Below are 17242 nucleotides of genomic sequence, written 5' to 3'. Positions count from 1 at the left end.
TGATTCCTGCCTATTTACAGTTACTGTTATTGAGATTACATTTTGTGCTTCATTGCAAAACATGGTTTCAAACATTTAAATAGAGCAAAGCTGGATCAAGAGCAAAGTGAACCCAATATAATGACAAGGCAAACGTAAACACAGTCTCCCTGTGTTTCAGGATTTCAAAAAAAAAATTGTACTATTCAAAACGGTACAAGGAAGCAATCAAAGCTGTAGACAAGTTGATTGAGCAATTATTGGGAATTAATGTAGCATTAAACAGTAGATCAATTATCTTTATGGTACAACTTACAAATAAATCTGCTCACCTTAAAGTAACACTGAGATTTTCATCCAATAAATCTAACACCAAACAAAGAATTGTTTTATTTCATACATCGTATCCACATACAAATAAATAAATTATTGCATTAAATACTGGATCAATTGTCATTATGTTACTGCTTGTAAATAAATCTGCACACCTTAAAATAGCAGTGTTAAATTCTGTTTCCAGCTGGAATTGTTTGTACATTATGTCTTCATGTAAATCTGTTTCCTCCATATTTTAGATATAGTTCATGGCCTGGATACCCCTACCGTTGTGGGAATTGCGTTTGCAGCATTCGTGATTGGTGCACTTCTGACAGGAGCTTTGTGGTACATTTACTCTCACACAGGTATGTATCTAGTTCATTATTTTACTCATCTCTAAACATGAGGTAGAATCATCCTCATTCTGATCAGGTGAATGAATTACATTTTCTTAGTAGATCAGAAAGGGATTAATAGCAGCCTCCTGAGATTCAAGCATTAATTAAGACACTGATCACAGATGCCCTCCCTTGTCTGAATTTGTAAAAAAAAATTCACAACTTCATTCCAAATCATGGAATTATAATTGTTTCAAGCCCTTGAAGAATATTTTGAACATGTTAATTTAACATAAAGGAAAAGCTGTAGGGCATTAATAACATCATTTAAATTTAATGTTGTTGACTACAGTATTTCCTTAAAATACATATGGCTTAATGCATTTGGGCTGTGGAAGTTGACTGACCAATGGGCTTGTTTTCGTGCTGTTCCTCCAAATTAAATTTAAAATAAATTTAAAGTGATTGATAAACACATGGAATTCATGCAGTTATACTAAATATATCTTGGATGGGTACAAAATAAATATTTGCCATAGAATAACCTGCTGTACATAGTCATGGGGAAATGGCTTATCATTTATGAAGTAAAATACTAGCCCATGGTTGAAATGTACAAAGAGCAAATGCCACGACATGCAGACTGTAAAATGAGTGAGACATTTTGTAAGTTAATGAACCAGACCTAGTGTTAATTTAATTCTATAATGGGATGCTACTATCACTGTATGTAGTCTATAAGAATTTTGTGGAGGTTTGTCAGCTTGGTTTCAGGATGTTCATATCCATATGAAACAGAACTTCATTTGTATGTTAAAGTACAAAGTAAACTGAGATGTTAATTCCCACAACTGGTATAAGATGTCCATTATCAAATATTTCTGTTCAGACAATAAATAATGGATGAGCAATTAAAGATAGAAATTTGTAAAATATAGCTTCACTGAATTTCAGTAATTTATAAGAAATTAATTTAGGGCACGTATTCATATAATCTGCTTGGGTGACACAGTTAGCGTAACGGTTTCTGCAAAGCCTTTACAGGGCCAGTGATCGGGACCGGGGTTTGAATCCAACGTCGTCTGTAAGGAGTTTGTACGTTTTCCTCATGTCTGCATGGGTTTTCCCAGGGAACTCCCTGTTCAAAATGGACAGGGTTGTAGGTTAATTGGGTGTAAATTGGGCAGGCAAAGACTCGTGGGCCCAAATGGCCTGTTACCGAGCTGTATGTCTGTTTTTTTAAATTAAATTTAAAAATTCATAATATACCCACACTTCCGCAGTAGAGAAATTGGTGCATTTTTAAATGGCATCTTTATGTTTGACTGAGGGTTAAATGGTCATTTATAACCTACTCATTGTAATTTATTTTAATTTTTGTAGTTCTGAGTTCATTCTATATTGTTGCAGTTTGCATTCATCAGTTTTTACAGTGTTAGATTTTTACACAGTTCCCCACATAGAAAAATAATGTATTTTGTATAGTTGCATGAATTCTATCTGTTTATCAATTTCTTTTACTTTATTTAAAATTTAATCTAAAGATGCAAAATGATCACAGGCCCATGAGCCAATGCTGCTCAAATATACCCATCTATTCTATGATTTAATGTATCTGTTTCTTTGTTAACAGTTATAGTTCGTAGTGCAGGGGCTGGTGCATTGAGCTAAGACAGTTTCCTTTGTCCTTCTTATTTGGCTTTGAGCCTTAATTTTCACTTGCATTGGCAAATGTTGACTTCGTAATGCGATGTCCTCTGGGCCTTTCTCGTGTTATTTCGACTGGTTGTATGCCCACCACTTATAAGTGAATCAAATTAGTGTTCTCATTTCACTGATGGTTTCAGTATGGTGTTAAAGATTGGAAATTCACAAGAATTAGGCATTGCTTTGAGGTAAGCCTGCCCCTCACCATGTTGTACTTGATCTGGAAGACTGAAGCATGGCCCAAAACTTTCTATTGTTCAAAACTAAACGCTCAGCCTTGTTGAGCGTAAAAAGAAAATTGATGGGAAGTGAAAGGAAAAAGTGACACCAATCAAAAATTCAGCTGCCTAAGTCTGATCATAAAATATAATGAATGGTGATTACAAAGAATCCCCATGTCGGTGATTTCCCCACCTAGGTGAACTGCAGTAATATGTCACAACAGTGGAGAACAAAACAATGGAAAATTAACACCATATTGTATGGTACAATCTACGAAATTCAGGATGTCTCTTTGTATTTTACTCTGCTTTCAATTGACAGAGTCCTATGCTGCAGGATGCTCCCCTCTGGGCAGTGTAAATTCTACAGGAAATGGCTAGATCTTTATCGTAGAATTGTTTCCAGTTCTAAGAAAGGTCTTTTAAACGGTATCCACCATTGACTTAATTACATTATATCTCAACAAAAAGCATTGGGAAAACAATGTAGCTGAGCAGGATGTGTAGGGAAAACAGTTTTAAAACACATTACAGGTATATAACTATCCACTGTCACTGTCTATAGATTTTTTTGAAATCTGCATGTATAATTTTGATTTTAAGGGAATCGGGAAATATGGACTTAGTTCAGGAAAGTGGTGTTAAGGTAAGAAACCGAACATGATCTTATTGAATGGCAGAGAAGGTACGAGGAGATGAATGGCATACACTTTTGTGTCTTTTTAGTAAAATTATATGAGGACATGGAGCCCTTCAATTAGATTTAAGCAATTCTCTAAGATCTTTAACAGCGTCAATCTCACCACAATTGTTGGTGTGTTCTTATTAACAGCATTATTTCCCTTACTTTCAAAGAGATGTATTTTTAAAAATAGTTCACGATTATGAAGGGTTTGGATGAAATTAATTTTCTACTGTATTCTGAAGCAGCAATTACTTACCATAAATAGTTACCACCTTATTGCAAAAGGAGTTTGGGAGAGGTTTTTATTTCTAATTACACTAATCTTTGTTGGGAAAGCAAAAAATCACAATAGCATTTCACAGGCAGAGTTTTTAAAAGAAATGAAGATAAACAGAATTGGATCAAAGTAGATCACAATCAGCCCTTGCATTGGCCATATATCCCCTGAGAGTTTACTCTGCCATTCTGTAAGTCATAGCTGACCTGATTTTTGGCCCCAACTCTTCCCTCCACCCTCTTCTTCTAACTCCCCCCCCCCCCCAACAATAATCCTAAACCCTCTGTACATTAAGTATATTTTCATCTCTCAATCCACTGCTCTGTGGTGAGTGACATTCAAATGATTCACAACCCACTAACAGAAAAAAAATTCTCCCATTTTTGCCCCATATTCTAAAGCAATGCTACCTAGTTAGGGTTATGTGGTTATATCTAGGAGGGTGGGGATTTGTTCCAGCATGGACTAGTAGGGCCAAACTGACCTGTTCTGTGCTGTATATGGTTATATGGTTATATTAAGGAAAGACTGGATAATTACATGGAGGGGAGAGGATTGGAGGGGTATGGACCAGGTGCTGGTCAGTGGGACTAGAAGGGTGGGGATTTGTTCCAGCATGGACTAGTAGGGCCAAACTGGCCTGTTCTGTGCTGTATATGGTTATATTAAGGAAAGACTGGATAATTACATGGAGGAGAGAGGATTGGAGGGGTATGGACCAGGTGCTGGTCAGTGGGACTAGAAGGGTGGGGATTTGTTCCAGCATGGACTAGTAGGGCCAAACTGGCCTGTTCTGTGCTTTATATGGTTATATTAAGGAAAGACTGGATAATTACATGGAGGGGAGAGGATTGGAGGGGTATGGACCAGGTGCTGGTCAGTGGGACTAGGAGGGTGGGGATTTGTTCCAGCATGGACTAGTAGGGCCAAACTGGCCTGTTCTGTGCTTTATATGGTTATATTAAGGAAAGACTGGATAATTACATGGAGGGGAGAGGATTGGAGGGGTATGGACCAGGTGCTGGTCAGTGGGACTAGGAGGGTGGGGATTTGTTCCAGCATGGACGAGTAGGGCCAAACTGGCCTGTTCTGTGCTGTATATGGTTATATTAAGGAAAGACTGGATAATTACATGGAGGAGAGAGGATTGGAGGGGTATGGACCAGGTGCTAGTTAGTGGGACTAGGAGGGTGGGGATTTGTTCCAGCATGGACTAGTAGGGCCAAACTGGCCTGTTCTGAGCTATATATGGTTATATGGTTCTTGTCTCCTCCGTTCTTAAAGCATCTGCCCTACTAAAGCCACCCAGGAATTAATTATTTCATTTAGATCATCTGGCATTCTTTTAAACATCAGAGAATATAAATAAGTTTGCTCAATCTTTCTTCGTAGGACATCACCTTCAGTTCAGGAATGAGACTAAGAATTATTGACTGTAAAAAAAAAGATATCCTTCAATTTAATTTATGTGCTTGATGTGTTAAACCTAATTAATCCACTCCCTTTAAAAAATGAGGTGATGACTATGCTTTTAGATTTTGTTTTCTGCCACCTTATTTCTGTGAAGCAAAACTACTTGTGCTAGTATTATGAAAATTATTTTGCTTTCCTACTTGGTTTTATTTGAATTTTACTTTAGAATGAGGTATAAGCTAATTCTGGCCATTGAAACCCATGCCGCCCAATTGCACCCAGTTAACTTGCAAACACCGTATGGTTTGGGAGGGTGGGAGGAAACGGAGCATCCAGGAAAAATCCATGTAAGTCATGGAGAGAACATGAAAATGGCCAACAGATACCGCTGATGCTGAACTAGTGCTGTAATAACATTGTGCCAACTGCTAAGCTCACCATGCTGCCCAGGCTAGTCTAGTGGTTTCAGTATTAATAAAAATATTGGTTTTCTAGGGAAAAAACTGAGTTTTTTTTTGTTGAAATGGAGAGAATGTTTTATCTCTTGTCCCTAAAATACAATTGGTGAAACAGAATTGCTCACAAAAACTGAAGAAACAGATGCATAACATTAGGACCAATCGATTCGTTCAAAGGTTTCTTTGAATATGGCACAAGCACAAGTCCATATTTATCAAGGATGATAGATTAGAAAGTGAACTCTTGAATAATTTGTACATTGACAAATGATGGAAAAGCTGGCAGCTCACATTGTTGACCTTGCTGTTTATAAACCCAAGGGAATAAACCCAGATTTTGCTTAAAATGGACAACAAAATGAAGTTGTTTATTCAAAATTATGACTTGTAGCATCTCTCTTGACACTAATCTTACAAAACAGCTGCACAATTGTAGCTCAGAAATATTTCTTAAGCTATCAGAACCAGTCAGGCTTGTGTAAACCTGTACTAGAGGAAAGCTATTTATTTCCCTCTAAGGGAGAAGGACAATAGATGGTTATCACTTCCTTTTACTTACAAAGCTGAAGAACCAGAAGTGGCCAATAGCAAAATAAGCTACTGTGATGCATTTGTACAGAACGTAACCTATTGCCTTGAAAACATCCAGCAAACTTCTGCAAAAGATACAGCAGCTGTCTGAATTACTATTGTTCAGCCCTCAAGGTGGAAACTCACATCATTGCTATCCAGTACAACTCATTGAGTCCACATGTTCCACTTAATTCATGTTTTTCCTACATCTCTCAGTACACGCTATGAATTCTGACCAAAGTTCCAAATGTGTTCATCTCCAAAATGGAAACATCCTCCCCAAAGTATTTGGATTTGGAGTAGTTTCCAGTCATTATCTGGAACCATCTGATTCATTGTGTTAATCATACCTACTCGGTGGTATTGTCTGCTTCTGGTTTCAGGTTTTTAATTATGCAGAAGTGTTTTTCATCGGCTATAACTGTTAGAATCAATTAACTATTATTCCCTACAGGAAAAAATAAAATAATTTTTCACCATTGTTGACCTCCATATTTTCAAATGGTCTGATTGAAGTTATCAAACTAAGCAAACTCAGATTGCACTAATACAGATGGAAAAATATCAGTCAGATTTTCTTGGCAGGGAGTTCTAATACTGATTTTTTAAAAAAAAAATACAGCGCAATCTGCTGTTGGCTGAATTTATTTCACTTTAAAAGGTGCAGATTACTTTTCCAGAATTTCATCTGTGCAAACACAACACTGTGTTCAATCTGTTAAGGAAGGCTTTTTCCAAAGTTAACTGAATTTTCATGGAATGGTCCTTAATTACATATTCCTACAGTTTATTGGTGAATTTCAGGGCATTTCTAGTTTTTTAAGTTTCTATGCAAATCATGACTTTATACCGTAATAGAATTCAAAATGTATTGAATATCTCAAAAAGTCATTTTATCCCAAATATTTATTGTAATGCTGTTTGGGAAAGGGTTGAATGTGGAATTAAACGACCAATCTGGGAGAACAGTGGGAGATCAGGGCCTGGTCTGATTTTTGCATGAATCTGTGACAAATTATTTTTTTTAGAACTTGGCAGTGATTCTCATAACTGAGAGGCCTTGAAAAGGGAATACTGATTTTATAAAAGCATTTCCAGCAGTGGGGTAGAAAACAAGAGGTTCATGAGTTTTGAAAATTATTTTCAATCTGGAAAGTTAATATATACTTAGAAATTAAGGAATAATTAACAGGAACATAAACACTCTCATATAAATTATTGGTGAGTAATTTTACTGAACACACAAACAAGAAGATATTTTGCTTCCATTAACTTGTAATCTTCCCTGAAAGTAAGACTATATTTGTGAGGAGGGGGGTGTGAGGGTTGGTCTTTGCATCTGTTCGCTGGAACCTGCCAACAAATTGACAATTATTTACTTCTGCAGGTGAAACAGCAGGAAGGCAGCAGGTCCCCACATCTCCTCCCGCATCAGAAAATAGCAGCACGGCTCACAGTATCGGCAGCACACAGAGTACACCCTGTTCGAGTAGCAGCACGCCCTAACCCTGAGGGGAAATAACTCCAAGGAAAAGGGGTGTCGAGGCAAAGTTCAAAATGGCTAATTGTTAGGAAGATCTTCGGTTACTTCTTGATAGCTAACATGTACTTTCAAGACAATAAAAACATCTAGGTTGCTGTACCCTTTAGCCAAAATAACTTTTCTCGAGCGCATAATATGTGACAAAACTACTAATTACCCTGAATTGGAACTTGTAAACAATTGATGAGTTCCTGATGTGAAATTTGCACCAGATATTTTTCAGTGAGGCTTATTTCTAGAATGTAGCCTTTTAATTTTATGGAGACGTTATTGTAAACACAGGCAACTTTATGAATGCTGAATGAAAATACCTTGGCCTGTTGAACTAAAGATGACAACTAAGTATTCAGTGTTTTTATCACAAACACATCAAATTTATATCAGTAAGACAGCTTCCTTAAAGCACAAAGGACTTGTGTAAAAGAAAAAAGGTCTGGGCCATCTTTAAAGGAAAAAATATGCTACCAGATTTTTGAAAAAATCTTTGTTTTAAAAAAGATCAGTGTTTTAAACTAATTGATCTAAAATTACAAATGTAAACCAAAACTAAACTTTCTGCTGTTTTTCTCAAATTATCTGGGCAGGCGATATTTGAATTTTTTGTTGGTTATTTTTCAAGTATTCTGACAGCAATTGATATTACTTTAAAACAGATATGGGACTTTAAAGCACACATGGAATTTCTCCTTATTTTTTAAATATATTTTTAAAATGTGATACAAGTTGTCCCAGATCATGAATGTTTTTCTTTTTTTCTGCAGCTCAACTGACTGTGTTATTCACGGTACTGATTGTTGCATACTGTACAGATGAATGTATTTTATGTCATGAATTAATAATGTATTCCTTGTATATAAACATTTATAGAACTCTCCAGAGCAAGAGTACAGAGCATTTTAGAAACATATAAGCTATATTTTTTAGATGTATTCTGGATTTCTCTGCAAGTGTTCCAAGAGTAGATTTGGCCATTGAATGATGCCAAATGGTGAGATGGAACAAACTGTACCAGGGTATGGATGTTGCTGGTCATGCCAGCATTTATTGTCAGTTCCTGATTGCCACTGAATTGGGATGCAGTTGAGACCCAATTATATTGGCTTGACTGGGTAAGAACAGAAGCTTCCCTTCCTTGTAGAATGTCGGTGTTCCCCATTCTCTGCCTTACAATCCTCTCGATACCAACTGTTCCATTAAAATTGCAGGATGACTGAATTTACCACTTCTAATTAAAATTATAAAAGTGAAATTCAATTGTACAAATTTGTATTAACTTTTTTAACTGTGAATTTTTCATTGAATTTTACAATAAACTTTTGCTACTTTGCTTTTCATTCATTCCCCTCAGAATACCCATTCGGTTCTAGAAGTTAATTTGTCAAATCAGAATCAGTACTAATGAAAGTCATTGAAATCTACTTCTTTTACAATTTATTAAGCTTCTAAATGTAAAATTTAACTTCAACTTTAAGATGGTCATGGCCAACTGAAGATATTGCATCAAATATGGGAACTGTTCCAAAGTTGATAATTGAGTTTGACATAGGGGATTTGGCTCCAAAATAATTTTTTAAAGACTTGCGCTGTTGGTGAAATCTAATGTGTATCCAGTATCTTATCCTTGTTATAATACAGATTAAAAAAAATAACAGTAAGTTGAACAATGCACTTCATTAAAGCTGAGGCATTTGTTGCTATTAAACAATTAATTGTCATTGGTAATTAAAATCTAAACTGCTGGAAACACTCAGCAGGTCAGGCATCAGGTCAAAGACCCTTCATCTGAATGTTAACTCTGTTCCTCATCCCACAGATGCTGCCTGATCAGCTGGGTGTCCCTGCGGTTTCTGTTTTTGTGTCAGATTTCCAGCTTCTGCAGTATTCTTTTGATCTTTCAATTAACTTTTATTCCCTTATTCAGAACATTTCTGAGTGAAATGGTTATGAATGGATATAATTAGCAATTTAGCACTTTAACTTTCTTCTTTTAACAAGCCAGGGCAATTTCACAATTTTTATAAACTTTTTGTGTTTAACAATGCTAGCCAGTTTTTAACAAAAAAAATTAAAGCTGTGGTTTCCTGCTACGAGTTCATGACCTCTGGGTTTTTGTGGGGTTTTAATAATACCGAGATAAGTGATTGGAAAGTTCCCAAAAAAAACATGCACTACACACCAGCTGTTCCATCAATGGATTGCGAGTAGTCCCCAGGATATCCCAAATTCTTTAAAAGGTGCAGCCTGGGACGTCATCAGATGCTTGCATCTGTGTGGGGAGCTGTGGCTGTATTTTACATGTAACGGGAATAAAAGTGGGGTTTTTGTTGTGAAAGGTTGGGAGCTTTTGGTGTAAAGTATTCAGTATCATGATCAGTCACTCTTTTCTGTCCGAAATAAAGTTGGCTCTGGCATGACTACAAGATTTCTGAGAGCTTGTTGTTAGGTGGTGATTAAAGTTAGCATCTTTCAAGCTGTTGTTATACAATTTTGCTTTCTAATTTTTTTTCCAGTTATTGGAAAAATATCCTCCAGGAATGTTTCTCTTGCCATATTAGTTGAAAATATTTAGGCGTTGGGGTCGCTGCCTGAAAAGAAATACCTTCCACTTTACTAAACACTGCATATAATCTGCTTTTTATGCTGCATGTAAAACCATTTGTGTAAAAGAACTAAATACTGATTATAGAAATGCATTTGGGCCTAATATTGTAATATAATGCATAAAAAAGATCAATGAATGTAATATCCTACATCTTTTTTTTATTTTTGCTTTTACATTTGACTCAAGGATACTATCGATTCTGTTGTTTGGGGATTATTAATAAAATAATTGAGAGCAATTGGATTGCTTTAAACATTATGGTAGGTTCACGCTGATGTGTAATGTGAACCTTGGCAGCTCTGTACTTCCAAATGCCAGTGGGTTTGTATCTTTTGCAACTTTGTATAATATATCAATGTTGGAGAAACATTTAAGATTGTAAATTTTCTGTTCTTAATACTTCATTATTCTTTACCTTTAAAATGTATCTACCTCACTGTTTTACTAAAGGAACAAAGCCTAGCCTGCTGGGTGTACTATTTGACTTTTGTAAGTATTAGCAGGTGGTGTCTGTACCTACTTAATAGGGCTGTTCTGTTCATGTCTATTTTTCAAATGCTATTGAAAAGGGATTTATTGTGAAAGTTTAAAAATGATGAGCTTTTGTCTTGCCATATGTTAAATAAAGGTGTATATCAAATAATCAAATATGAACACAATATTTATTAAATAAATGAGTGCTAGATTCCAGCAAGGTAAAACTAGATTTTCCATCGAGTAAATTCCTGTTTATTTGGAGGAATGCCTTGTACAGATAGTCCCCGACTTGCAATGATCCGACGTAAGGTTTTTCAAAGTTACGATGATTCAAATCTACTGTATTTCAAATTTTCAGTGTTTCACGACAGCGCTGTATCAGTCCCCACACTCTGCCCCACTCTCTCCCGACAGCCCCATGTCGGTCCCCACACTGATCCCACTGCCCTTTTTACACATGATTTTTTTCGCCATCTAATGGGAGTGCCGGAATGTAACCCCATCGAAAGTTGAGGATTACTTGTATTCCGTCTGGGCACTCTCCAACCAGACAGCTTCTCCAATTTCCATCAAATCCTTTCTTTGAATCTCTCTCTTTCCCTACTCTTCTGTCTCCCTATTCCCTTCCCTCTCCTATCAGAGAGCAAAACTCTCCCATCATTTCTCTTCTACCCTCCCATCTGTATCCACCTATGACCTCTTTCCTGCTAGCCTGTGCTCCTCCTCTGCCCCTTCTCCCTCCTCTTCCCTGCCTCTTGCCACTTTTTAAATTCAGGTGCCTGCTTGCTTTTGCCTCGCATTTAAGGCCTAAAACATTGATTATTTTTTATTTTCCATGGATGCTGCATGAGTTTCTCCAGCACATTTACCTAATATAACTCTAATTTAAAAAAGATCCCCCATTTAATCAAACCTCCCCCTCTAAACAAGGTTAACATAAATAATATACACGAATCAAACGACAACATCCAGAAACTAGACAGCGCGTCCTTAATTCTTGAAATTTTGATAGTAATCTTTGAATGGGTCGGCATATTTGTGTATTGATGGCTTTTATTTCTGGCATGATGGATACAATTTCACTCAAATTCCACCCTGGGTCATCCCCTGAACTGGTCATCCAATTGTCGGACACATGCAGACAGGAAAGACTAATCATCCAGTCAGTCCTCACCATAACAGCATCCTTAAATGATTTCAAGAGAATTGCTTCCTCTCTTCTATTGATGAAACTTGTTATGAGGAATTTCTTGTCATAACCTTTAGCCTGAATATTAGATTGCTTAAATCCAGGAAAATAGGAACAGCTGTAATTCATTTTTATTATGTGATACTTAGGGAGCCATATAACCAGGCCACAGCAGGAAGTTTCTCTGTGGTCAGGAGCAAGCTTATACCTGTGGTTCCTTAAATGGTAAATTACTAATCTTGGCAATCCTGCAGTTAAAAGTGTTGAGTATAGCATAGGAACTACTCCACAGGGAAGAAGAAAAACACAAAAAGTGAGAGTCCCTGCGAATTGCCGCCAAGCACCTTCCAGCAGATGGTCAGAGCGCTGGAAGCTGCTTTCCTTTCTGCCCCCTCAGTGCGGAATGCAACACATTGTAAAGGGCCCATAGAAAGAGAATGGGGAATAAATTAGCACTGCATTTTCAGAAATGTGATGATGTATGGTTTCTTTGTTAATATGCAGCCTTAAAAGTTCTAGAAATGAAGGTCTCGCATACAATGGTACAAAGGTATATAACAAAGGTTAAAACTGATTTGGAAAGTATCAGTAAGATAAAGTTGGCCCTAAAATATTCTAAAGACATTTGGAGCATGTTGCCCTTTCCACAGTGAGACACTGTGCAACTCTTGAATTGTGAACTGAACCAAATTTAGACTGTTGGTCATAAGTAAATAAGGACAAAGATTTATTCTTATTTGTGCATTATTTGTAGATGTTAGTAATGTGAACACGTTTCATAGGGAACTAAATTTGAAAAGCCATGATCCATTGTTCATAAAGAACAGAGTGTAATTAATAAATTGAACAGAACAGCAAATGTTGCTCATTAAAGTCAGTTAATTATTTGCGTATTTCAGTTTACCAGAAGACTATCTTGTGCATTCAATATGAAACATTCAGCGAAGGAAGGAGATTTTTGCTTTACAGAAGTATTATCTTCTTGTTGATCAAAAGCGCATATGATTGTTTGTAACCTTTGTTTTGCTGTGTTTGCTCGAACTGTTTTCATTTGGACCCAGAGCACTTCACTGCAGATCCGATTAATGCCTGTTGGCTTGCTATGCTCCACTGATCCTATAGATGCCTGACTGACAAAGTGAGAAACAACTTGCATAGCTTTAATGAATATTCAGTTTCTGATGCAGATATGGTGATTGCAACATTACTCCCAGTCATGGCAGGAATGTGATGAGGTTTAGGATTAACTAGTGCTGAAATACAAACAGTTTTTCATTAGTTTTCTGCTCTGAAATTCTAATTTGTATCCTATGGGCGATGAACAAAAGTTCCCTGATGTTGGTGATTTAAAGACGGTTTAACCTCAGGTAAAAGTCATTTAAAAATGTAACAATGCTTCCTAATGTTTGGTTAAAAGAATGAATCAAAATCAGATGGGAAGTTCATTAATTTGGTGCAATGCATTATAAGTAAGAATTGATGTTTCATTTAATGTAAATAACAGTCTTTGCTTTGAGGGATCAATTAGTTGTATTAACTAAACCACAGGAGCTAAGAATATTCAAATTCTTTAATCTGCTGCCATGAGAATTTCTTTTGAACTGCCTTAAACTATTTAATTGCTAAGAAATAAGATGGCACAGTTGGTGTAGCAGTTAACGGGACTCGGTTACAGCACCAATGATTGGGACCAGGGTTCGAATCCTGCCCTGTCTGTATGTGCTCCCCATATCTGCATGGGTTTCCTCCCACCTTTCAAAATGTACCATTTGGTGTATCTGGGCAACGTGGGCTTATGAGTCGGAGGGGCCTGTTACTGTGCTGTGTGTCTAAATTTAAAATTAAAATAATTTTTTTAAAATTTGAATAGAACCTTCACAAACCAGAGATCAGTGCGATGTGAAATATTATGTTTTAAGATTAATCTTACCAAGGTTAATTATGACGCCTAAATCAGTACAAGTCTGAATAAGATGCAGAAAAATTCATTGCACTATGAGTAATCTTGATGTTCAGGTTTAAAGACCTTCACAGTAGAAAAGTAATCATTTCTGCAGTTACAACTAGAATCTCATGGCAAATGAAATGATTCATCTAAGCAAGATGCTTGATAATCATCTGCCCCCATGGGGCTTGTTAAATTATATTCTTTGCCCAGATGTCAAACAATAAAACAGCATCTGTTTTCCAACTGGGAACATAAGTCCACACCCATCTTTACTGAGTATGCTCTGTGGTCCTGCTGGAGGTCTACTTTAGTCTTTCAAGACCCAATCCATAATTATGTCCAGTGATTCTGGATTTCCAACAATTATTCCCAAGTTTACAACTCATTCCTTCAGCCTGTTCTTCCCACAGACAAATTTTAAACTTGTATTTACTTCTCTCCAACTACCAGCCGTAATACTTCCTCATCTTGGCTTCCTGCAATCAGCTACCTCCTCCTGTCCCCATCTCACCCAACTATCTGTATTAAATGATCGACCCCCAGCCTCATTCTGCAATTCTTTCAATGTGTATTTTGGCCTTCAGAGTGGGTGGGCAGCACAAAGGATAACTTTAAGCGTGACACCAAAGCTAATTGACAATTGTAGAATCTGGTGGCTTCTTGACCAAGCAACCAGAGCATCTGAGCCCTTCTCAAAAAGTGTGGAATGGAGGGTGGAATGTAAATACTAGCTCACCTGCTGCCTTTGAACTGGAACCTGGATACCTGACTCAAGTCATGATGGGACCCAACAGCACATGCTGGATTAGTGGTGCCAACTCTGTTTTATACTGGGAGGTTCTGTTCGAGCTATCCATCTGAGCCTGTGAAGTTCTGGGGCCCTGATTGAGTCTGAATTGAGAATAGTTGGGTCATATCTAATTCTGTGAACTGTCCTTCAGTTATCTCCCAAAATAGCCTACACAGCAGCTAATTGTTGGCATCAGAACTCCCTGCCTTAAAGTTCCTAGAAATGGGCCACCTGAATCGAGCTTGATGTGACGATAATAATCAGCTCATGATGTGTGGCACTTGGAGGGACATTCTTGAAGAACAGTAGCCAGCCACTGGGAAAGCATGCAACTGAGAGGGGGCAGAGAGATCCAAGGAGTTGTATCTCTGACTTGGGAAAGTTCTGGGATGAAGAACCAATGAATTTAACTGGAAGAGAAAGAAACATGATGAGTTTCTTGGAGAATTAACTTTTAAGATGGGTGTACAGGTTTCACCAGGCAGAGTGTGTGCTTGAGAGGTGATTCTACCCCATAGCAGGTTAGGTTGTACAACCAGGTTCAGAAACAGTTGCTACCCACCCACCATCAGACAACAAACTGAATCAGAATCTCATTTAAGGACTCTTTACTCATTATTGCTGAATATTTTTTTCTGTACTTGTGCAGTCAGTTTGCTTACATTTCTCTGTTTTATGTAACTATCTTGAGTGCAGTTTACACTACTGATAAGTAGAAATACCTAGGGCATAGGAAAAAGAACCTGAATGTATGTGATGTCATGCATGTATTCTGACAATAAATCTAAACTTGAAATTATTTATGCTCAGGTCTGGTATGAAATATATATTTAGAGCCATGTGGTTAGGTGAGGTTTTGGTTATGTTTTAATGCCCAAGCCCATCAATATGCAAGCAAAATTTGATGTCCCATCAAATGCATGAGTATACAATATGAGGGAGAGTTATTCAGGTGAGGGTTAAGTGAATGAGGTGGACAAATGTCATAGCAGAACTGACAAGGAAAGTGATAAATGCAACAACAAGAATGTATGAGATACTTCTACAAAAATCAAACTGCTGCAGGCCCAATCAAGACCTGTTTAGTATTGCTACCTACAGGTATTTTTTTTCCGATTTCCAGCAAGTGCAATATTTATTTGGATTCATGTATTCATAGAACTATAAAACAATGGAATCAGAACTTCCAACCCAAATCGTCCACGTTGGTCAAGATGCCTCTGGATGTTTAGCCCATTTGCTTGCATTTGATCCAAATTCCTCTAAACCTTTCCTAGCTACATGCATATCAGAGCCAGCACCACCAGGCTGAGGAACAACCTCTTCTCACAGGCAACGAGAATGCTGAACGACCAAAGGAACTGCTCACACTAACCATCCAGACGCTCATATTCAGCATTAACTTTATTTATTTTGATAGAAGAATGCTTGTCCTGCATATGTGTTATTTTCTAGACCAGCAACTACAGAAATTCACCAAGACTATGGTGTTTTCATTATTAATACTAATACCATAACACTTATTAACTCTAACAACCCCACTATCAGCAAGTGTGTGTGTGTGTGTGTGGCAAAATCCAAATCATTACCGTTTAAGCTTAATTCTGAAGAGATGATTTTAAAGTTCACTCTCAGAAAGCTTTTGTGTTGAAACTCAGTCTACTACTATGCAAAAGCAATTATGAAGTGGAAGGCATCAGACTTCTCAAATCTCACAAATTTGTTGTAGAGTTGTTTTCAAAGAATTGTTTCTTAATGCAAATGATTTTCCTCTTATGCTTGGAAACTTCAGAACTTGTTTTTCTTCCTTGATGATTTCACAAACCCAAGGAAAGGGTTTCATGAAATGGCCATGTAGAAATGGTCATGATGTATCTGTCCTCTTTTCAAAGACCGCTGAAGTGGCTAATTCTTCAAAACCATTTTTTCGCTGTTCCTCCTTTTCATAAGGAGAACACAAGAGCATTCCTATTCCAAAGGATTGTTACTGCACTTCAATCCTGTGTGACTTACAGAATGGTCAAACACCTTCTGGTTTCAAAATGTCTCTGTTTCAGTAATATGTTCTCTGAAAATGTTATAATCATGTGACATGACATCATTGCTGTCTTTGAAGTTCCATCTCTTGCAAAAGTATGACTCTGAATTGTCTGCTGAGACCAGCCAGTGAGTGGTTGTGCATTTACACAGATGCTTCTGAGCAAGCATCTATTGTTTTGAGTTTTCAATGGAGAACAGTCATAAAACTTTTACAACTGTTTAGAGCTTTGAATTAGCAGTCACACGGTCTCTTTAAGCAAACAGGCTTCCAGCAGAACAATGAATAAGCAGACAATTAGTCTCCAAGATCTGCCAGTTGCTATCTCAAAGGATTCTCTAAGTGTGTAATTGTGTGTGGCTGTGTCCCTGTGAATCTAACCCATAAAATAACTTAGTATCTGTCAGCATGTTATGTCTAGTTGTGTATCTGCATGGTTGCACCAAGAACCACAGAATGCTGCTTCTTCAGGTTGTACTTGTACAATAGATGACAATAAACTTGATTTTGATCCAAATTTCTTATACGTTGCTCTACAAAGTTCTTCTCATTATGCACCCTGGGAAAAAGACTGTCTATCTTCCCTATCTATTTCCCCTCATATTTTTATAAACCTCAATAAGGTCACTCACTCTTCTTCACTCCAGAGAAAATAGTCACAGTTATCCATGGTTTCCTTCTACTTA

At 37.1% G+C, this 17242-nt stretch overlaps 1 protein-coding gene and 1 long non-coding RNA gene across 6 annotated transcripts in view; one reads left to right on the top strand and one right to left on the bottom strand.

Moving 5' to 3' along the window:
• Positions 1-10762, top strand: part of tgfbr3 (transforming growth factor, beta receptor III) — a 213839-nt gene extending 203077 nt beyond the window's left edge. For 4 of the 5 annotated variants that reach the window (XM_069939189.1, XM_069939190.1, XM_069939188.1 and 1 more), the window contains 2 exons: positions 555-662; positions 7357-10762. In XM_069939189.1, the coding sequence (XP_069795290.1) occupies positions 555-662; positions 7357-7475 (227 nt within the window). In that variant the 3' untranslated portion in view covers positions 7476-10762. Of the gene's footprint in view, positions 1-554; positions 663-3166; positions 3210-7356 lie in introns of all 5 variants that reach the window. The other variant, XM_069939191.1, reaches the window with a different exon arrangement.
• The window catches only part of LOC138764010 (uncharacterized), a 34847-nt gene that overhangs the window by 3324 nt on the left and 14281 nt on the right, over positions 1-17242 (bottom strand). Inside the window, exon 2 of the long non-coding RNA XR_011357958.1 lies at positions 312-345. This is a non-coding gene — a long non-coding RNA (uncharacterized lncRNA). The remainder of the gene's footprint in view (positions 1-311; positions 346-17242) is intronic.

This window comes from Narcine bancroftii, chromosome 5 (genome assembly GCF_036971445.1).
Source record: "Narcine bancroftii isolate sNarBan1 chromosome 5, sNarBan1.hap1, whole genome shotgun sequence".
NCBI classification, from domain to species: Eukaryota; Metazoa; Chordata; class Chondrichthyes; order Torpediniformes; family Narcinidae; genus Narcine; species Narcine bancroftii.
The sequence above is the reverse complement of the archived record's forward strand: the minus strand, read 5'-3'. Positions and strand labels throughout refer to the sequence as shown.